This window comes from Rattus norvegicus, chromosome 2 (assembly GCF_036323735.1).
Source record: "Rattus norvegicus strain BN/NHsdMcwi chromosome 2, GRCr8, whole genome shotgun sequence".
Lineage (NCBI taxonomy): Eukaryota > Metazoa > Chordata > Mammalia > Rodentia > Muridae > Rattus > Rattus norvegicus.
The window spans coordinates 36,033,877-36,057,337 of NC_086020.1; the positions used below are offsets into that span (position 1 = coordinate 36,033,877).

The 23,461-nt window shown below is 43.6% G+C and overlaps 1 protein-coding gene across 15 annotated transcripts in view; it reads right to left on the minus strand.

Moving 5' to 3' along the window:
- The window catches only part of Mast4 (microtubule associated serine/threonine kinase family member 4), a 591,901-nt gene that overhangs the window by 406,687 nt on the left and 161,753 nt on the right, over window positions 1-23,461 (minus strand). For all 15 annotated transcript variants that reach the window (XM_063281113.1, XM_063281110.1, XM_063281115.1 and 12 more), the window contains one exon: window positions 22,998-23,151. In XM_063281113.1, the coding sequence (XP_063137183.1) occupies window positions 22,998-23,151 (154 nt within the window). Of the gene's footprint in view, window positions 1-22,997; window positions 23,152-23,461 lie in introns of those variants that run through there.

A 23,461-nucleotide genomic window follows, 5' to 3' on the forward strand; every position in this document is an offset into this window, starting at 1 on the left:
AATTTTATGGCTCACGCGTTCATTCAGGCACGAGATACATGCTTTCCAACCATCCCACAGGTGGAACTCTCCCTCCAAAACAGGAAAACACTAGGTCAGCAATAATTTTCAGCGGCACAGCCATATAAAGAATTAAATATAGCCTCTAGAGATCTCCTTTATCATCGGGGGATCATGGTACCTGACTAGACGTGAAAGCGCCCATTAAAAAGGTTCCATATCACCTGAAGGGCCTCGTAGATTTAGCCATCAGTCTACGGCCTTACATTTGAGGTTATTTCTTTTGGATTATAACCAGGATATCAAAGGAAGATGGAAGGACTACGTTTAAAAAGCGCTGCTTCAGTCTGGCTTCTGGTACTCAGCTATACTTGAGAGCACTGAAAAAGAAGCTTTTCCCTCTCTCTAAGGCAGCAACCAAGGAGCTAGCTAACGTGGCCAGTGCCTTGTTCTTTCTTGGTGGGTTTTGAGGGCACAGGAGAACCATATCAGGGGTGTAGAGAAAATAGAGGAACCATTACGGGGGTTAGGGGATAAGAACAAAGCCTGACGGCTGGGATGGTATTGGCCGTGAGCACACAAATGGCTCCAAGTTTTTTTTGTTTTGTTTTGTTTGTTTGGTTGGTTTTTTTTTGGGGGGGGGGCTGTCTCTCAGCCAGTTCTCCCAGCATTAAAAGGAGGAGCCAGACTGCTAAGCGAGCTTACCTCCCACAGAACACATTGGAAATGGTATACATGATTTTGGATACCAGCCTGTTAGGTCCTTCGGCATTCCCTGAAGCTCTCACAGTAGTTTCCTGAAACCCCCTACTTACCCACACTCCCACCATTCAACCCTCCACATTGCCTAGTAAAATGCCCCCTGCTTGACAACTGTTTAGAGACCTCCACAAAGGATGTGAAAGCAAGGCCTCAAACATTTGCACATCCATCTTCCGAGCAGCACTTGCCCTACGAGCTAAAAGAAGCCACGCATCCGCTGATGGGTAAAGTTTACCAGATGCAATGGAGTATTAGCCTACAAATGGAACGAAATTCTGATACTCGAGATAACACTGATGAACCACAAAGACATCACGCTAAATTAAATAGGCTAGTCACACAAAGCTAGATGTTCTACGATCCCCCTTCCATAATGTACCTGGAATAGCCAGCTCACTGAGGCAGTACAGCCATGGCTTCTGGGTTTGGGGGAGGAGAGAGAGAAGCCCTCACATAATGCATGTTGTGTCTCAGTGTGGGATGATAAAACCGTTCCAGAGATGGATAGCGACAGTGGTTGTATAATGATGTAAGTGTACTTAATGTGACTAAATCAAGCACTTAACAATGTTTAAAACGTTCAAGTGTATTATGTATCTTTCACTACACATTAAAAAATACCAATCTCCTCTGTTTAAATCCCTATCTTCTAGGGGGGAAAAAAAACAATGGGATACTTGGGTTTATCAAAGCTGCAGCTACACAATCCTCATCAACTCCCCCCTACTGCAAATTATACTTAATAACCCGCTCCCTTCCCATCACAAGGAGGGGAAGTAAACTTTTATTAAAGTGTTCTCCAAACTTCAGACTCAAGGAAAGGTTACAGCCCACGCTAAGTCGCTGGCTGGATCTGGCCAGGATCGATGACTCAGCAGCCGTCGCCTGGGTGTCCTCCATCATCACACAGAGGTCCTTCCTCCATGCCCCATTGCTCGCTCCTAAACACTTGGCCCCTTGCTTGGTCCTAAACACGACCCTCATCCCCACAGCAATTACAGCCTCCCTTATTCATCTTGCCCAGTGCTACAACAACCTGGCTCCCTTCATCTTCCCTCTCGCATGGGTGACTGCCTTGCGATTTCTTGTCCCCACTGCCAAGGACCGATGAGAAGGCATCGGCAATTCGGCTAACTCATTCTTCTTCTTAACGGCATAAATAAATACAGCTTGGGAAACCAGCAGACGAGAGACCACAGTGTTAAACTGCATTGATTTCAATATTGTAGGGTATGTTTATGGTATTTTTTTGACACAAGAGAAGTCCAGAGTACAGCCCTGATGCCCAGTTCTTAATATCACTGCCCACTCTACAGCAATCCAGCTGACACAGAAATTGAAAGCTGAATACAAAAGTGCGTGCTCGCACACACACACAGAGGGGGGGTAGAGGCTTTGGATGGTGTTGTGATAGCTGATATGGGCTTAGTAGGTCTTGGGTATTGGGGTCTTCTCTACATTAGCCATGTGACTCAGATTCACCAAAGACACTGCCATGTAGCTTCTAGAACAGCATTCTCTAATTAACACAGAATAGAAGGCAACACTGATAAATATCTGGTGACCTAATCGAGAACAATGCTTTGAAAGAAGCTTATAGCACAGGAAGCTGGCACCAGCATTCTTTGGAAGTTAACAACTTCATACACTTCGATAGACTTGGTAGGTGACAGAAGTCTCGGAGAGTGACTGAAGCCTGGACCATGCTCGCAAGAGCGCCGGGAACTATAGGAAAATGGCAGAACACACATGCCTACAGCACGGAATTCAAAGCCTTTGGACAAACCACAGGGCTATAGAGGTCTCTGCAGCTGCTGTTGCTACTGTCAATCACGGCTTTAGTTTGAAATCAAACCCAACTTTGGTACAGGTACTGTGGTAAAGGCAGTTCAAAGATACATCAGTTCTGCGCACCCAATCTAATATGGACGGCCTGCTACTCATGCCATTTTATGACAGGGCAGAGAAATGCCAACACACAGTGCATTTTTCAAGGGAACAACTCCAAATGGTAACTTACAGAGAAATTCATGTGGCCTTTTGTTTGTTTTCTCTTAAGTTGTTCTTAAAGCAGGGTTTCGTATCATCTACCACGACTACCTCTCAATCTGCTTCTGAGAAGTATAGGTATCAGGATCAAATCGATTAATGCATGGGGCAGAGCATGGTAAGCTATGTTCCTACAATTCAACTCCACCACTGTCTTCGCCTGTAGTAACACTCAGCAAATTCTTCCACTCTGCAAAATCACCCAGCTTTGGCCTCTGACTTCCCTACTGTTCTCAGATCACCAAGGCCGTCTCCCCTTGGGTGGTGTGCCTGCCCGAATTTAAAAATCTTATTTTAAAAAATAAATATTAGTTTGGCTCTGAGCTCTGTTTGCACAGGTCAAAGGCAAAGGGGCGACAGGAAACTGACTTTTAAGGTGGCGCTAAATAGAGGCCCGTCTAATGAGGACGCTGTAACAAGCCATGAACACCATAACGACCCTGTGAGCAAGGGCCTGGAGGAGGCGGGTGGTGGTGCTGTGATGGCAGCTAAGAGACACCGGGCAGAGGTCAGAGTTAACCTGTGAGATCTGGCCTCCCTCCACTCGGGTATTGAAATATAATTCAGTAGAATGAATTGCTAGACATGTCTAAGCCCCCGGGGAAATGACAGATATTGATGAATGCTGCCGGCAAGATATATGGAAGGAAAAGGCAAATAAATAGAACAATTTTTTTTCTCAGAGTCATTTTTGTGGATTGGCGGAACAGCTGTTAAGGCGCTTGTCAGCCCGCTTCTTCCTTCTGCCTCCCTCCGCGTATCTGTTTCCTTCTCCCCAGTCTGAAATCTCCTCGAGGACCAGTCCCTGCCCTCCTCAAGATGATCACCAAACGCCTAAGAGGCACCTCTCCTCCATGCCCACCCGGTTTGTTCTCAGCCCAGAGACTGGCATCCCACCATGATTTCCTTCCATCTAAGAGTAGCCTTGGCTCCGCCAGAACCTGGAAGCACGCATGCCCAGTTTCTAACCCGGGGAGTAGATTCCAGTTCCACAGTACTTGGCCCCAGGAATGTGCTTAGCATTCTCCATTCAAACCCTGACCCTGCCGTAGCTGTCTGACCTTGTCCGGACTCTTTCACTTTTAAGCTTTAATCGTCTGCAAATGTTCTACAGAAAGGGGATGGTCCTTTCACAAGGTGAACTAACCGGGGATTTAAATAAACTATTACCGAGCAAGGCAAAGCAAAAGCCCACAACAATAAACAATACCTTAGCCTCCCGTACACTCTCCCTACTGTATCTCTTCCCTATAAGGAGCCTCCTCCGCCATGGCCAGGATGGAACGAGCCCTTTCCAGGGCTGGGCACTTTGGGAACACCGATTCTCATTCCAAAAGCCAGGTGGACTCAGCATTACAGGTGGGCGAGCAGCCAGGCACAGGCCTGCATCCTGGCTCGACATTCACTTGCTAGGAAGCCCTGGGTGAACGGCTTTCCCCCGTGAACTTGATTTTCCTCACATCTAGTAATGAGAGTGGGCAACATATGCAAAGTGCACAGTGCTGCTGACCGCCCGGACTGCAGTGCAGGCGTAGACACATCACCCTCTGGGGCACGGCTGGAAAAGCAGCGCTGCTTTTAAACCAGAGACGCTTCCTAGTCTCTCCCATCACGCTGCGTTCTGCACGTGCAAACACCAGTTGGCTGATTCTGATTCCCAGGTACCCTACCTCCTCCAGCTTGAAAACTCCACATCCTCTGAGGCTGCAGCTCGCCTCACACTCAGTACAGCACCATGGCCCATACCCAGAATGCACTGCACTTCTGTAGAAGGGCACACTTACACCTCCTCTCTGTCTCACGTGTGTTCTCTCCAGGAGAGTTAATCCCTTGCTGTCGTACAGTTCCACATTGTCTAGATATTGAAATATATGATTCCCTTCTTTGTTTCATGACAGCAGCAGCAGCAACAACAACAACCACAACAGCAACAGCAAAAGCCCTCAGGGGCCTTAAACTTTATGTGGAAGCTGCCCGGCCACTTCTCTGGCTTTGATTTTTATCTTTTAAGAACCATGTGTATGGGTCTACCACCGCCACAATATACTGCAGATTTCAGAGGGAGCTGCCTACCCTCAATAGACTAGAAAATGACTTGTGCTGACTATCTGACTTTTCAGAGAAGTTATGAAGCCTGCTCAATAACATTCCTCTCCGTGACCAGATGCTTTGATTGATGTCGCTGAATGTCACCCACAGGCCTGTGACGCTAAACATTGCTGACAGTTGTCCTACATCTGAACAGTTATTATAGAAGCCAAGGAGAAATCAGGGACCAGGAGCCTTACGAGACAAACGAACAGGACAAAAACAGCCTTAGAGGGGAGAAAATAAACTCCACAAACACCAAATATGCAGACATTTCCAGCCAGCCCCAAATTCCTTTTCAGGCTTCCTATTATTCAAGGAAACAGCTACTCATAGCTCCTTCCATTGAAGAATGTGTTACTATGTTTACTTCCTTAGACCCACTAACAATTCCCTGCTGGGCCTACTCCAAACAGACTTCAAGTTCTTTCTCCACAATAATGATACTTATATATAATCCCTAAAGACTTATTTTCTTTTTTGCCTTAAGAAATGTTTGTTAGTGTTGAGTAATAGATTAAGTAAGAAACCTAGAGCAATTTTTTATCTGGTTTGTTTTTTATGGTTACAAAGCAAACGTTGTTTCAAAATAACATACAGATCTCCCCTCTTGCCTTAATGGCAAACATTTCAAGGTCCCTAGGTCTGGTTTGAGAGGTCTCAGTCAGAACTGTAGAAACTGCTCTCCAAAGTTAGTAACTGCCAAGTCCATCTGGTTTAAAAACAACAAGATCTATGGGGACATTTTTATCCAAGCTGCAACCCTATGTCGTGAATGAAATCTTCCCAGATACCCACGTGCTTTAGAAAGGACATCATAAGAGTGCCCTTTTATTTAAGGAAAGAAAACTCAAAGCCCAGATTAGCATCATGATCACCTCAGCTCGGTCTGAAAATGAATGGCAGGGGCAGAGCAGTCTTTCCATTTCTGGTCTATTACTTAGCCACTGACTACTTCTGAAATCTCCCAGGACATTAAGTAGCTGTGAACTCCAAGGTCACAGCTCTTTGTTTTACAGTAACACCAGACTCCTTAACGTTTCTTTCTTTCTTTCTTTTTTTTTTTTTTTTAAGAGAGAATTCGTCCATGTTTATGGGGAAATGAGTTGGCTGAGATAGGAAAGGATACCAATCAGCTATTCCAATCAACCTCAAAACGGCCATCTCTCAGGCTTGGAAGCCCGATTATTTTCTGCTAGCCATTCCTTTGAGCACATCTATTCTTGAGTTATTTGAATCCACAGAGAGCACCGTGGGTGCTGGATGGCATCATAACAGGGCGCAGACACACTAGCTTTCATACACCGATTACACGTTACACATCAGGTCTGTCGTCTGTCATCTACAAAGATGGTCCTCACTCCAAGGTAATAAAGGAGAGAGTGGAGATGCATTAATGTCTGTGTACCATGCCTCTCACCCATTGTCACTCCTGGCTCACAAAGACCTATGAGACAACGCGTCTGACAAAGCCTAAGTATAGAATCATTCTAATACCTCATGAAAGGATGGCCACATGCAAATAAAGGAAGCCTAAAGAAGACAAGATTCAAATGCAAGTCTACTTGTATGCCCCAAATACTGCACTGAGTGTACATAGACTAAAATGGCAGTTCTTTACTTGAGACTTAACTGGCTACACTCTAGGCTCCTTAGCAACACTGTTACCAAGTACTTAGTGCTTGCAATGTGTAGAGATCTGCCTTGAGGATACAAGGAAAAGTCTCAAGGAATCTATGAACGAGTGAAAGGAGTAGCAGGTATACAAGTAATGATATGGAGAAGCAATTTATCCATGGAGAAAGAGAAAAGTACAGGAAGATGGGCACCTGGGGAGCGAGAGAAAGATGGCAAGGGCAACAAAAGCAGTAAGAAGGGGCTTTAAACGGGTCTTGTTTTGTTTGCTTAGTGTGGCTCAGATCAAACCTCAAACCCAGGGTCACACGCATGGTCAGCAAGACAACACTGACCACTGGGCTATACTGCCAGCCCTGGAATGGAATAGGAATCCAGAAAAGATCAGTTCGCTTCCTGTTTATACACCAAGGAATAGAAAGGCAGCACTTACCACTCTGAGTGTACACATAACTTACTGCTTTCCTTTTAAAACATGTTATTTCCGTGTACCAATGTGGTCAAAGACTAGCAAAAGAGAACCGAGACCAACCAACCAAGCCCTCACGCATTAATATTCCTACCAACCAGGGCACAGACATGGAGGGTTACCTAGCGTTCATTATTAACTAAGGAGGTTTACATTTATTAGACTGGCCTAAACTTTTTACCCTTAATCTGACTTCAGGGAGACGCTTTAGATAATAAAGGGGTTTCCATCCTTCCGAGTAACTTAGAGGAAAAAATGGAGGCACCTCTTTCCTTAAAGAACAGTAGGTTAAGTGTTTGCATACGTGCACAGCACACACCATTGCCCATGCCTGTGACTTACCATTCACACATGGCTCTCCCTAACAGGCAGGGACGCTGCCTGAGCTGACATGGAATCCCTCTAGAAGCGGAATATGGCGCAATACTAAGAATTCACACTAGCCACAGCTTCTTACTCAGAACCTAAAACTGGGTAACTTGTAAAAATAAGAAAAATTCCTTCTCATAATTTCAGAAGTTGGAAGTTCTCGAAGGGGAAGCTGGTATATGGTCTGATAGTGACCTGCTTCTTATAGCCCCCCTGGCACAAGGCAGATCAACTAAATGCAGGTCTTAATCCCTCTGGTGAGACAAGAGTCTCTAAAACCTAATCATTCCAAAGACCCTCTGCCTGCTGCTATCGCATGGGCCACTGTAGAATTAGGACTGTCCTTGAGTTCCTATTAGGAAGAAGGAAATAGGTAATTAAATATCATTGCTCAGGCTGGAGAGATGGCTCAGCGGTTAAGAGCACTGTCTGCTCTTCCAGAGGTCCTGAGTTCAATTCCCAGCAACCACATGGTGGCTCACAACCATCTGTAATGGGATCTGATGCCCTTTTCTGGCCTGCAGGCATATGTGCAGGCAGAAAGCTGTATGATGTATACATAATAAATAAATATTTAAAATGTCATTTCTCTCTCTCTCTCTCTCTCTCTCTCTCTCTCTCTCTCTCTCTCTCTCTCTCAGAAGAACTCATTGTAAGGGATGACTCCAAAGTAAGGAGGAGCCTTACCCCATCGCCTCCCCTTCAGACTCAGGTCTGAGACAGGGTACCTGAGCGAGAACCATGAGAGAGCAGGGAGATCATCTGTCTAGGCAGACACAAGAAAATAAATGTAGCCCCGGAAATATGCATTGATTAAGTACCTCCATGACAACCCAGCACGACAGTGACAGATGTAGACCACCACCACCACCGGCCTCATTAATGTATCACAAACACTAATTTTTATAAATCTTTAACCTTCTCTACTGGGGGGTGTTTGCATTTCCTTCCCTTCTCTTTCTCCTGTGGAGCTAACTAAAAGTTGGCGTCATTTCCAAGAAGTCAAAATAACGTGGACACCCCGAGGGGCTCTGACTGGCTGAAGAAAACAAGCTTGAGAGAGAGATAGATGGCCTGGCAAGCTCGATGTCAGGACAAGGGACAGGGCTCCCACTGGCATGTTCCACTGGAGGAGGTGGCAGGGGTCTTTGCACAGCCATGGGAGGAGGGTGTAGGGTGATGGAGGCTGGCGGGGGGAGAGGAGAGGGAGAGGTCTACAGGGTGGGAATAAATAGAGGAACACGTTCTCAGCAGGAAGTTTCCACACTTCCCTCAGCGTGGGAGATGAGGTGATTTACTTCTTAAGCAAAAACGGAGCTTGAGAAAAGAAAGGACAGGGTGGTTTCACCCTACAAGACCCTCGCTGAGGTGTAAAGCCAAATGTAGCATTCTTAAGTTGTGGGACTTTAAGAGGTAACAGTTGGGCATCATGAAACCCGACGCTTTCCAGACTGGGATATTTGCTTTGTGAGGAATGTTTTACTAAATAAAATTTTACATCTGTTTGTTCTGTGTGTTTGCGCACATGTATGGACACGGACAAACATGATGTGGCATACTTGTGGAGGTCAGAGGACAGCCAATGGGGGTGGGATACAGGGATGAAATCTGGATGGGTCAGACTTTAGTGGCAAAGGCCTTTACCTGCTCAGCCATCTCACCAGCCCCAGGCGTCACACCCAACCATAATATCATCAATTTAGCTTTCCTACACCCCACGTGTTATACTACTGACTCAAAAGGAGTCCCACAGCATCCGTGATAGGGACTAGAATGGCACTAGAATGATACACTACAGCTAAAATGTATCATTTGTGAAGGGTCGAAAAAGTCTCTGCCATCACAGCCAGGCCAACAGTCAGTTTTTCCAGCACAGAGACTTTGTAAGCACGAAGAAGGAGAAAAGCGAATGGATGTGCACACATTCATTAAATCACAGATGTGCACACATTCATTAACTCACGGATGTGCATGTCCTGTAATCTGGCTTTGTCCATCTCTCCCACTGCCACCCCTGAATGAAAGGGGGGGGAACCCAAGTTGAAAGTATCAAATAGCACCCCAAGGATTTCTTTGCCCCTCATAAGTATACAAAACTTCAAGATCTTAACATTTCGGAGATTGCTTACGAGCCACTGAGCCCACCTACTACTCACTGCCCAACACCAGACAAGTCCCATGGTCCAGAAACATATTTTTTAAGAGAATATGGGAGGCAGGTGCAAGACAATAGCTAGTAAACAACAACAAAAGGAACATAATTGTCCTTCTACAAAAAGTTACCAATGCCTTCAGCCAGGGAGGATGGCACACACTGTCATACACGTGATTCCAGAAGGTTCAAGGCTGGTGGGCCCTAGACATGAATACCTTGTCTCATAAAAAACACCTTTCTAAAGCACAGCAAAAATACAATCTTTTTTTTTAATCCTAAAAGAAATCTAAAGAATGAATAACTTGAATTTTTGATACATGGATTTAGCAAATTGATTTTTCTCCTTGGGAAGAATCACCTAGAACATAAGAACTCAGCTAGACAGGGTAGTGCAGGAAACCTCTAGCTTCCTGAATTTAATTCTATAGTTGTTTGGTTTGTTTCTGTTAGGTTTCTTAGACTAACTGGTATAGACAGCCTCTTACAGAAATATCTGGATGCACACCATCTTGAAAACCACACCAGAACAAACTTTAAGTAACCTTGTAGACGGTCTCATCTTTGGTGGCCTTTGCAGACTCTTAGTTACTAGATTTAGTTTGCCCCATCCAAAACGTCCAACTGAAGGCCGGAAGAGCAGACTTAACACCCTTGCTTCCCTAGAGAGTATTTCTGCCTCAGAGATCTTTAAATGTCACACTAACCATGACTTGGGGCTCAAGTTAACCATTTTCTCTACAAAGAGCACTTCCAATACCTATTGAGAAATCACACTTTTTATGTAAAATGGCCTCTCAGTCAGTACCCAGGACTGTATCCTAAGTTTTAAGTCCTTCAGGCTTTATCAGGTATAGAGCTGTAAAACTTCAGTCAGTGGGCTGAACTGGTCTTTGGAACTCCTTCCCTTACCAAAGGAAATGGCCCTGGCTTTTGTCTGTCTCTTGGTAGAAGGGAAATAAGTGCACGTGGTTCTTCAAGCTCTCATCGGTCTCTTTGTCTGCCAGCCCCATAGGCCTGCCCTCTCACCTCCTGCCTCACCAGAGTCATAATGGGTTGGAAGGAGAGATGTAAGCTTCCTTGAGAACTGTGTCACCTGTTTGGGATCGTCGTGCGGCCGCTTGGCAGCTCAGGGCCAGGAAGTGGGATGTGGGCAGGCAAGTTGAGAGAGGCAATGACTCCTCAATAGTCCATCTGCAAGGGCGATGGATGGCAGAAGCCTCTCTGACAGCGCCGCTGGGAGGCAGCATCTGCCAGAAGAACCAGCCAACAGCTGTGTGTCCCATTAAGTCTAGGTCTCAGGAGATCTTTACCCTGACAAGGAAAAACTACAGTTGCATCAAAACATTTACCCTACATGGTAAATGCCTGGATAGTTCAGAAAAACACCCAGGACAAGAAGTGACTCCCACTCTCAAGATTGTGAATGGCTCCAAAGGCTTCTTAAAACCTGGTGCTCTTGCATGAGACAAAGTGAGACCAAGACAAAGGTACCAAAACAGTTACCTCTACTTCAGCGGATGATTCCTCCAAATGTGGTCAGACACCCTCTACCTTTATAATCTTTTGCTGATTTTTGTAGGATCTACAAAGGACTAGCAGACCGATTTAGAAGAATCCCTGCATTTGGCCATGCACTTTCAGCAGAGGCTTCGCAAGTACTCGGTAACGGAAAAGCAAGTACAAGCAAACGCATTCAGTCGGTAGCACTGCAAATGTGAATCATGAGTAGCGCCGGCCTTGCCCGTCTTTCCTAACACCACCACTGGCCAAAGGGAACGAACCCAGATTGAGAGTACCTGAAGAGCGCCACAAGGATGGCTTTGCCCCTTGTAAGTTTTAAAATGCGCTGAACTCCAAACTAATCAGATTCCAAGAACTGCTTCTCTGAAAACTAAGCCAATCGACTCCTCACTGCCCTATTAATACCGCCCAAGGTCCACATCCCAGGTTGTTTCCTGAGATCCTACCAGGTTTGGATCAATCCCTGTAGGATGTTACCACTCATGCTAAAACTTCTTCCCATCCCCGTATGGCTCCGCTCTACTGTGTCTAACATGCTCTGGAATAACCCTTGGCCAGGGCTCTTACCTGCCTTCCGTGGGACCAATGCCCCCCCAAAGACTCATGCCCGGAGTGAGCTCATCCAACATCAACCGGGGCTTCACTTTCCATCAGGCCTCAGACTGTAAGAGGGTTCTCAGTGCTTCTAAGAAATTCCGTATTCAGACTTCCTTCCTATTTCTTCCCAACCATTTGCTAGTCTTCTCTCCCTGCCTCCCAAAGAACCCTTCTGACATCCTCTCAGGGCTCAATACAAGGACCCTTGAAATTTGTTAAACTGCATGGGTTATTTAACAAAACATAGCAAACTTTTTTAAAAATCCAGCAATAAGGAAATGGACATTAAAAATTAAATTTCTTATCAACCTACAGTCCCCTTGAGCACCACATCCTACCTCTCCGCCCAGCTGTGTCTTCTTGCACTTTTTATGCTAGAGTCTAGCTGGATGATTCTGCCTAATCCTCCCACTCACACATCCTTCCCAACTTCCAGATCTACTTGGGTCCCACACATCTAGTTCCTTGGCTTAGTGTAGCTATACCTGTTTATACTGACTCTATCCAGGCTCTGGTTAGGCCATACAACCTCAATCAATCCTACAGGTCTCTCAGGCTTCATTTTTATCCTCTACACCCCACCCAGTGTTGTGCATCTTGCACCAAGATCTAGCTATAGGAGACTACCTAATCTCCCCTTCCAGGCACCATCCCAAGCCATGGATCTATGCCCAAACTCCAGGCTTGTACAAGGACACATCTGTTGCAAGCCAGCCCAGCCCCATGAATCTACCTGCCGTCTTTTTACCTAAACCATATCTAAGCTGAGCCTAGCCAAATATCGATGCTCTGTCATACATAACCTGATGTGACTACACCGGACACAGAACTAACAAAAGAAGATGACATCTACGTTATCATCACAAAACTACAAACAATAGGAAAGATCGAATTGGCATTTCCCCTAAAATCCACCATTCCTACAGGAATGCTTGTCAGTGCGAATTACCTGGATGAGACCTTAAACACAGAATTTAAAAAGTAAATGTCATCAAAGAATTCAAGGAGATTAGTGAACACACCACTACCAGCACCACCAACTACTCCTCCACCACCACCACCACCACAACTAAAATAAACACATATCAATGAAAGTGAATAACAGCCTGAGTGATGCCCAGGGCAACACATGATGAAAATGATAAACACTATCTAGGAATTGAAGACAGAATTCAATAAAGAGAAAAACTGAAAAAGAATTCCACGTGGGATGGGGAAACTCAATAACCCTACTAGAAAACTCAAGGGGAAGCTCTCCAAGCAGAATGAACCACACAAAAGGCAGAATATCAGGATTCAAAGATTAAGTAGAGGAACTAGATGAAATAAGGAAAAAAATAGGAAAAATGCTATGTAGGAAATATGGACATCATGAAAAGATCAGACCTTAAAATTACAGAAATCGATAAGGGAGAAGAATCCCAGGTCAAGCATAGACCAAATGTTCAACAAGATCATAGAAGCAAACCTTCCCAAAATAAGGTAAGACCACTGTACAAGATACACACAGAACCCCAAGTAGAGAAGACAACCCCTCCCCACAACATAGTTGCCTTAGCTAGGGTTTGAAGTAGCCATGAAACATGTTAATCTGATTATCCCAGTGGGGTTGTGGAGACAGAAATGAGAGAATCATCATTTTGAGGACAGTATATCAGACTGGATCATATAAACAAATAAAGCGTAGGCTAGGAACAGCCACTGGAATTAACAGTAGTCACTGGGTATCCTTGGCAGGAACAGTTGGGTGCAGGCATACTCTGGGGTGGGATATGTAAGTGAAGACAACACATCCAAAACATTGAGAAAGCAAATATCTGTGTGCTGTGAAAGGTGTGAGCAGGGATGGTATTAGTGGTAAGTGAGCAGGGCCTGTTGGGAGCCTTTCTTGGTTTCTTCTTTGACTTATTCATCATGCAGGATTGAGTTGTTCAGTCTCTGTGAGTTCATAAGTTTACTATAGATTTGTTTTTGCTGTTTTAAGTTTTGCTGCATTGTGGTTAGGAAGGATACAGAGAGTCATTTCAGTCTTTCTGCTGTTGTTAAGGTTTGTTTTGTGTCCCAGAATATGGTCTCTTTCAGAGAAGCGTCTGTCGGCTGCTGAGTAGAATGTGTGTTCTTTGATGTTCATGTGAAACATGCTGTAGATAACTCTTAAGTCTACTTCATGTATGATGCCATTTAGTTCTGATGTTTCTCTGCTCATCTTTTGTCCAGATGGCCTGACTATTGGAGAAAATGGAGTATAGAGACCATCTACTGTTAATGGATTGCTGTAAATCTGTGTCTTAACTACCAGTAGTACACTTTATGAAACAGTGTATCAGGGTTTGGTGCATGTGTGTTTAGGATAATAACGCCTTCTTGGTTAATTTTTCCTTCCCTTAAAATGAAGTGCCCTTTTTAATATATTCGAATTAGCTTTAGTTTGAAGTCTGTCTTGTCAGATAGAGGATGGCAATACCTGCTTGCTTCCTGGTCCCATTTGATTCCAGTTCTTTTGCCCATCTAACAGAGAGTCTATCTTTAAAGTTAAGGTGAGTTTCTTGTTGACAACAGATAATGAATTTTGTTCCTTGATTCATTCAGCCAGCATGTGTCATTTGTTTGGAGAACTGAGGCCATTACTACATTTTTGAAAGGTGTGTGTCACCATGTTGCTGTTTTGTTTATGCTCTCCGTGGTACTTTGCTTTTAGTAATATTAGGTTAAATTATAACTTTGTTTTCTTTCTACAGCAGTGCTTCTCAACCTTCCTAACACTGCAACTCTTTAATTCATCTCCTCTGCTGTGGTGACTCCCTAGCACAAAACTATCTCGTTGCTACTTTATGAATTTAATTTTGCTACTGTTGCAAATTGTAATGTAAATATCTGATATGCAACCCCTAAAGTGTTTCAGCCCACAGGTTGTTGTACAGTCTACTGGCTATGTTTATTCCTCTTGTCACCACAGTATCATTTCCTGTATTTTGTTCACATCATAGAACATTTTTCTTTTTCCTTCAACTTCTAGGTTGGCCTTCACGGTCTTTGAGAACTTTAACTCATTTTTCCAATCTCTTCTGGCTTCCAAAGTATTCATTGAGAAATCAGTTTTGATTCTGATGGCTTTTCCTTTAAGTAATTTTTTTTCTCATGTACTCTTTCTTTGTTCTAATGTTTCAACTATTGTGGTAGTCGGAATATGCTTGGTCCAGGGAGTAGCACTATTAGAAGGTATGGCCTTGTTGGAGTAGGTGTGGACTTATTGGATGAAGTGTGTCACTGTGGGTGTGGGCTACACATCTCCTAACCACTTGGGAGTCAGTCTTCTCCTAGCAGACTTCAGATGAAAAGGCAGAACTCTCAGCTCCCACTGAACCATGCCATGCCAACCTGGACGCTACCATGCTCCTTCCTTGATGATAATGGACTGAACCCCTGAATCTGTAAGCTAGTCCCAACGAAATGGTGTCCTTGTAAGAGTTGCCTTGATCACAGTGTCTGTTAACGGCAATAAAACCCTAAGACAGAAGTTGGTACCAGGGACTAGGGTATTGCTGTGATAGGCCTGACCATACTTTTATGTGGAAGAATGGATTTATGGGACATTGGATTTGGAAAGCAGTGGAATGCTTTAAGTGGGGCTTAATGGGCCATCCTAGGAAGAATATGGATGACTTTGTTGCTAAGAGTGATTTGAACTGTACAGATCTGGCCCAAGAAGTTTCAGTGGAGAGGAATTTCAGTATGTGGCATAAAGACTATTTTTGTGATATTTTGGTCAAGAATGAGGCTGCTTTTTGCCATTATCTGAAGAGTCTGCCTAAGGCTAACTCCAAAGAGATTTAGATTAATTGCTTTTAAAAAGGAAGTCTCAAAACAGCCTGGTATAAATTCTGTCGTGTGGTTACTACAGTCACTCTTATGAAGAACATTTTAATGAAAAGGAGCAAGCTTAGAAAGGAAAATTATAAAATATATGGTTCAAGTATTAAAAAGGCACCAGGAAGTGAAATGGAGCTGAATCTTGTGTTCAGAGAATATTAAATTGAATTAAGAGAGTGGTAACCTTGGGAAAAGATCCCATCCTGCTAAATTCAGGTCCAGGCATGGTAGTACAAGCCTTTAATCCCAGGAGACAAAGGCAAACAAATCTCTGAGTTCAAGGCCACCCTTGAACAGAGCATGTTTTACGTGAAGAAAAGCTTAAGCCCAGGCATTGGTGGTACATACGTTTAATCTCAGGATTACAGGAGACAAGGCCTTGCAGATCTCTGAGTTCAAAGGTCAATCTACAGAGCAAGTTCAAGATAGACAAGCTTAGGCAGCAAGGGAGTTGGAAAACTGAAAGTTGACGATAATGTAATAGAACAAGGGGGGCATGTTCCAGCCTCATGAAGCAACAGAATTCAGCAGCTTTGGTCATTTACCTCCGGTTTTAGAGTCAAGAGAAGAAGATACTACTGAGACAATTGATGCTGTTAGCTGGAGCTAAGAAATTAGTGGTGATTAAGAAGACACCAACATCACTGAAGTGAAATCTTCTGAGAAGTGTTTTCTGAGAGCACAAAGAAGCTGTGTTCCAGAGATAGACAAGGTTGCACCTCATGCTGCAGCCGTACTTGGTAATTTGTAAGAGTCACCCAAGTGGTACTAGATTTGAAGGCATGAACGGGTCATGAACAGCAGCTGAGGCTTGACACTGTGTGAAGCCAGGGATGGCCACTAGTGAAGTTGCAGGCACAGGGATGAAGGAATCATGCAAAGAAGTTGACACCATGAAAAGAGACTATGAGACGCTATTGGTGAAGCCTATTTGCAGCAGAAGACCCCAGCGTACTAGAGATGTCAGTACCGTGGAATGACCCCCAAGAACAGCAGCAGCAATGGAATGGAGTCAACTAGAGACTAGAGTGCTATAGAGGGCAGAACTGGAGAAGTGACCCAAGCTTGTTGGAGGAGCACAGAAGATCATGTGTGGATTTCAGACATTGGAATAAGAAGCTGTAGCATTGAAGTTACCTTGGAGACCCCAAGATGTTCAAGAGAAAAGCTGCTAAGGGGAGTGGAACCAGCCCAGGGGAAGAAGTTTGTTGCAGTCAACAAAAATGAAAAAGGAGTGGAGATCTGAAGATGGCTTTGACATCAGACATGGAGATGCAGAATTTGGAGTTCACCCGGCTGATTTCTGTCTTGTTTTGGGGATTACGGTTAAGTGATTGGATGAATCTCAGAAGAGACCTTGAACTTTGGACTTTTAACACTGTCAAGACTGCTATAGACTATGAAGACCTTGAAAGTTGGATTAAATGTATTTTATTATGCTATGGCTAGATATGGCCTCCATAGATTCCTGTGTTTGAGTAAGTCTATAGGGTCCAGGGAGTGGAATGTGATGATTTCTATCTTAGCATAGGGAGTGCCAACATTAGGAGGTATGGCCTTGTTGGAGCGTCACACTGACAGCATTCTTACACAGGCACTCTGCACAAATGACAAGAGAAAACTAGAACATACAAGACAGACACACTGCATACAAGTGAATGATTACTAAATTCCATGGACACTTAATGTGATGATTTTCAGATTTGCCAACTAAACTAAGGAAGTCAACGAGTGTCCGAAGATTGGCTTACTCCAGCATGATGGTCTCTGAGCTAATTTTAGAAGGAAATAACGTTTCCTGGGATCGTGCCATTTGCCTTTTCTTTCTTTAAGTAAGATTCTGAAAATGTTCTAGAGTTGGGCTGGGTTTAACATAGGGGTTTAGCACTTGCCCAGCATGCTTGAAGCACTACAAAAATAAGACAGGCAGATTTCATTTCCAATGCCCAGAAAGGCAAAACTTCTCCATTTCCCCTGTGATAAAGAACACTCTAACAGTTTTAGAGTTCTTTGTCAATGTTGTCTGCAGGTTAATCCACTGGTGTTATGCCCACATTGCCTTCCTATAGCAGTCTATGGGAAATGCATGGATTCTGCTTTTCTTGTATTCTAAAAAAACCCAAACATCCTTTAGAAGACAAAAGGGACTCCCTGAGGGAAAGGAGCCTCCATTCCAACTGGGTACCTATGACACACATCACAACCAGGGAACAAAGGCTGCGTATCTAGAAGACGGGATTCAAAGATCCTAAAGTCTGAACTGTGAGGCACAATACTGTGCATCTCTGCCAAGACCAGAGGGTCTGTATAATGATTAGAAGAGTACTGCTTCTCTTCCTCATCAGGGGGCTCCAGAGCTCAGTCACTGTTTACACGCTGATTCTATCTATTTAGCAAGCAGTGGGCCATGAAGACAGAAAACATTAGCTTGAACATGATGGGCATAGCAAGCGCTGGGTCTATTGTTTAAATGTCAGCCTTGAAAAAATAAAATCAGCAAGTGAGCAATGTTTGTTTCCCTCTCTTTAACCTAATACTCTTGGTGATTCAAATCTTTACTTTGGGAAGGAAACTTTCACAATTTCAAACATGAATATCATTCATTCGAATCGTGGTATAATTATGGCCCTTCTGATCTATCCTTTCTGAAAGCTCTGTTTTCTGAGTTATCTACATTGAACACATATTTTTATAGCTCAGAAATAGATATGCTTATCATAAAGGATTGCTTTAAAAGACAGAAGCTAACTATGGTGGACAGAATCACTGGTCCTAATTGTATCTTTGCTCAACCATCATGGTGGAAAGTGCTTCCACTACTTGACTTATCCTGGCCATTTCTAAGCAGCACAATGCTTAGAAATGTTTGAAATACATTTGTACAGATGGACTTCACCTCTCATGCTCTAAACTCTATTACTTTGTGTAGCGGATGATCTTAGAGACAATGGACAAAGAGCCGTTAGACTTCAAGTGAATCCTGTAATCAAGCCTAGTGGAGCTAAAATAGGGTTCCATGTCCCAGAAGACTCAGCCACTGATAATAGTCTACCAAAAAGTGTTCTGAGAGTATATAGAATTAATGCTGCTGACATGGATCACTGAATGATACAAATGAACAATAACAACAACAAAAACCTTGGAGAGAAAAAAATTCCCACATGGATTGAACTGCAGGGTATAAAAAAAGACCAGAGTACCCGTCACACAACTATATAAGAAGGGAGCCTTTTTTAATCATCAAGCCAGTTTGGAAAAAAAAATCTTTAGCAAAGTAGCTTTCTTCCCCCCTTATCAAATATTCAATTGTTTAATTACATTTATAGGAAGTCTTACCAAGGATGTAATAGTTTGAGAGCATTCAGCCATAAGATTTCATGTTAAATGTTATGAACCTTTTTCAGTGTTCAAATTTATTTTTTACAGCATGATTTTCAATGTTTACATTGTTTTCTGCTTTTGGTATATTCTATAATATGTTTAATCAATATCCTCTTGGCAGATATTTAGATGACATGTAATTTTAATTATTATAAATAGTGCTGCTCCAAACATTACTAGTGCTAATTCTCCACACATATTCATGACTGTTTGCTTGCAATGAATTCCCAGAAATAGAATTGCTGGGCTAACAAATGTATGAATTTAAAGTTTTTAATATGCATTAATTGCTTAGATTTAATTTTCTTTAATTAAAGGACTGGGAGCCCTACAGATTGAGTCACAGCCTCAGATTCCAAGTAAGCAAAGATTCTTCTATCTAAAATTCACTCTAATTAATCCTGTTGGAATTTAAGGTTTATTTTAAACCTACTGGGTACCTGCTGTGCTAAAGAGCCTCAGACTGGCTGTGCAGGCACCTGCCTGGCTTTACTCACTGGCTCTTGTTTACAAGCTCCATGCCTGTGCCTCAGTGTCTCCATCTGTAAAACAGGGACAAGTGCTTCCTGTCTCATGGGTTAAGTAAGTCAATAAATATAATTCACTGACAGTGGCCCTGCCACACAGGAAGATTTTAATGTTAGCTATCATTAGGAATAAATAAAAAGCTTGAAAAGCTAAAGGCTTAGTGAAAGTTTTCCATTCATACTTAGGCAGTAAATTTTTTAAAACCGTAAGCTAAGCTTTCACAAAGACTTTGATTTTAGTTTAGTTTTTGGCAAGTCGGGCTGGCCTCCAACTTGTTATGCCGCTAATGAGACTCGGAATGCTTGGTCTTCTGGTTTCCACCTCACACCTGGCAGCTCACGGTTGCAAGGACAATACTACCAAACCAAGGATCCTAGAGCTGAGAGGAAGTCAAGAGGGAATGCAGCTGGTCTTTGAAGTAAGACACTAGATCAGGCACAAGGTTCTGGTGACTTTGAATCGTTTTGAAGCATTTAATAAACTATTTAAGCGGAAAAAGGTGGGAACAGTTACTTCAAAAACAGCTCAAGTAATATAAACTTTCTAATTAGAATGAATAAAGAGGGTGAATCGACCCTCAGGATTTCATTGTTGGTTAAGAGACTCCAGGACTCTTTAGACTGTATCACTTACACAGGCAATCTGCATCTACCAGAGAAAGTGAGAATGGTCCTATCAGCAACAGGGAAGCATCAGCAGAACCCTAAATGCAAGCGCTGGCTATTCACTCAGGGAAGGGCAATCTTTTCTATTTTTTGAGACAGGGTCCTCAATCCATGGCTCAGGCTGGTCTGGAACCCAAAAGCTGCCTCTTGCCTCTACTTCTGAGAACTCTGATGGTGATATGCATGCACCACCATGTGTGCAGGGTGTAGCTGTGTGTGTGTGCGTGTGTGTGTGTGTGTGTGTGTGTGTGTGTGTGTGATGTATGTGTCATGTGGACGTGTGTAAGTGTATATGCTAGTATATACACATACGTGTGTGGTGTATGAGATGGGGATTCTCACTGAACTTAAAGTTCCCCAGTTCTGTCAGACAAACTAGGCAGAGGGTTCCCAGGACTGTCCTCCCTCAGTACTGGGAACACAGATGAATGCTTCCATACTCTACTTCTACATGGGTGAAATTCAAACTCAGCGCCTCATGCTTACATAGTGGGCACCTTTACTGAGCTACTGGGTTAGCTCTGCAGGCTTTTTTATTTTTTTTAAGGTTATACTTCCCTGGGCCTGGATCACCCTCCCGCCCTTCCAGCAGTGTGCCTCTCTGGACCAACTGCTCCAACTTTACTGACGATGTGGCAGCAGCATTTCCGTTCCTTAGAAATCCATTTCCAGAGAGCCAAAGACCATAATTCTAAAATTTAAAAAAAAAACCATAATTCAAAATATTTTCCAGACCATTTATGAACTGTCAGATGAGACTGTCATATGTAGACAAAACTTCCTTCAGGGCTTAAAACCGATGATGTTCCTTCAAAATATTTGTGTTTAGAGGGAAAAAGTCACTAGGATGAAATAGGAAAAGGAAATGGAACCCGCAGTGCGTTAGAGTTTAGTTCAGCGTGAAAGCTGAAGCGGTGAGCTCTCCAAGTCTTTCGCTTTAACTTAGTCTTATCCGGCTTTATCTTTTCTTTTTCTTTTTTAAAGAAAAACTAGAATAAAACTTATAAACATAGATAAAAAGTTTTAAATATAAGTAAATATATAAGATGTTTATATAAATATAGAGAAAAGTTGTTTGTGGGGCTTCTTAGATTTAAAAAGCTTCAGTTTTAGGTGGAACATTTTTATCATGTCTTCACGTCTTCTTCAATCGGTATTTTTATTTCCAGTGGGCCCACAACTACACAGCCCCTCAGGCTGAAGTGGGCTTTTCCTCATTTCCTTCTCCGCCTTCCTTGATTTCTTTCCTTTTGCGGTACTGGGTTCAAACCTAGGGCCCATGGATGTTTTGGCAAGTGGCCCATCACTGAGCCACAACCCAGCCCTGGGTGGTTTCGATGCATGCACTGAAAACTTCAATTACTTTTAATAACACAGACTGACTGGATCAGGGTAACCGGCAGATTTCTCGCCTCCAGCACATAGCACTCATGCTAAGAACATTCTAGCCACCCCACCCCGGCCCACGGTTTAAAAATGGAATTGCTTCCAATCAGCTGTCCAACTGTGTTACAGAACAATCATTTCTTGCTGTCTAGCTTACCAACCACTCCCTCTGCTCCTTCCCCTTCTTCCCCTTCCCAGGCTCTCCTACCTTAGTATCTCCTCATGTCTCACAGACAGGAGCTTTAACGGCTCACTCAGAAGTAACACGCACTATTTGCTTCTGTGCTTAAACATTTAGGTTATATGTCTGTACCTCTGTAGTTTTACAAGCGGGGAGGACTTGATAGCTATCTCACAAATGAAAATATATATACGCATCCGAGAAGCGCAGAGCGTGCTCTGCAATACCTGCATGCTATAGTTTGTGTCACGTGTGACCTCTGTTAAAGGGCTGGATCCAGTACGGTGTGTTATTGCAAAGCTTGAAGAGCTGGGGTCCAGCGAGAGGTCTTCAGGGGGTCACCGGGGCCATGCTCTTGACGTGGTTTGAGGGAACCAGCTCCCCTATCTTTCTCTCTCTACTTCCCCACCATAATATGATCAGTCTTACTCCACTGTGTGCTTCCAGTCATGGGGTGCTGATTGGCACAGTCCCAAAGCAATGACGTTTCCCAAGCTGCCTAAAGCAGCACGTCCAAAAATACCTTCTCTTTTTTTGTAATTTGATTCTCTCGGGCTCCTGTTAGAGTAACAGGAAGCTAACAGAAAACTCAAAAGAAAACTACAATATCTAGGACAATGAAAATGACCAAATTCACAAAGACTGGCCATACCACAGGTTGGTGAGAAGGCACATCAAGTACTTTGCTCACCTTATCAGTCTCTTATGAACACTTACTATTGATATAATAACACAGACATATTACTAGAGTGGTATGCTGAATAACAGGGTAGATACAACACACAGGCTGTATATCCCAGTTAACCCAAAACACAGGATTAATCTTGTCTGTAGGGAAAGTGGAAGTACAATTACCTTGGGACAAGGTGTGTGTGTGTGTGTGTGTGTGTGTGTGTGTGTGTGTGTGTGTGTGCATCTGTGTGCACCTATGTCTTTGTATTGATGTCTGTGTGTGCCTGTGTGTGTGATTGCCTCTAAGTGTGTGTGTCTGTGTGTCTTGTGTGTGTGTCTATGTGTGTCTGCCTATGGGCGTCTGTCTCTGTGTGTATGGCTTGTTGTCTGTCTCTAGCTACATTTTTATAATTTGACCATGCTGGTAGTTAGACCAAAATACAAATTTTCCTAAGTGCATTTGTATATATCGAAATATGACCAAGTTGTTGTATGTAAACTATATTCCATGTTTTACTAATCAAGTGCCTAATTTAAACTGCTTTCTGGACTAAGTAACCCTTTCCAAAAGGGTGTGTGGGCAGGCTTTTGCACACGGAACTCCAAGGCTGTATGGGACCCTGTAAGAGAAGCACAATTCCTCCTCTGATCCACGCCACCCTGACTCACCAGTGAGGGCTCCTCCCAGGCTCCCTCGCCGAAGCTGCTTCCCATCCTCACTAAGTTGTCTCTTGTACTTCAGTGACTTTCCGAGGCCACAGGCCACATCTGGGTTGCTGCATTTCCGAAACGGCATGGGTGGTGGAGACAGTATGTGGTCAAGCTGTGGAGGGAAGGGACAGTGGCATCATTTCCTGGGGACACTCAGCACAACTGGTTCTCAGGCTCTCCTCTATGCATCTCCTTCTCTAAACACACTCCCTTCACTGCTGTTTCTAATTCGACTCGTTTGGAGAGCTCTAAATATTATTCTTGGGCCTTCCATCGGAGACTCAGGATTGCTTCCTGTAAAATCCCAGGACCAGGTTTCGTTAGCAGGTCACAACACATGAGTAGCTGGCCATAGGATTAAGTTTAGCAGACTATGAACACAATTTTTAATGCAGTGAGATAGTTATTGTTAGACTCCCCCA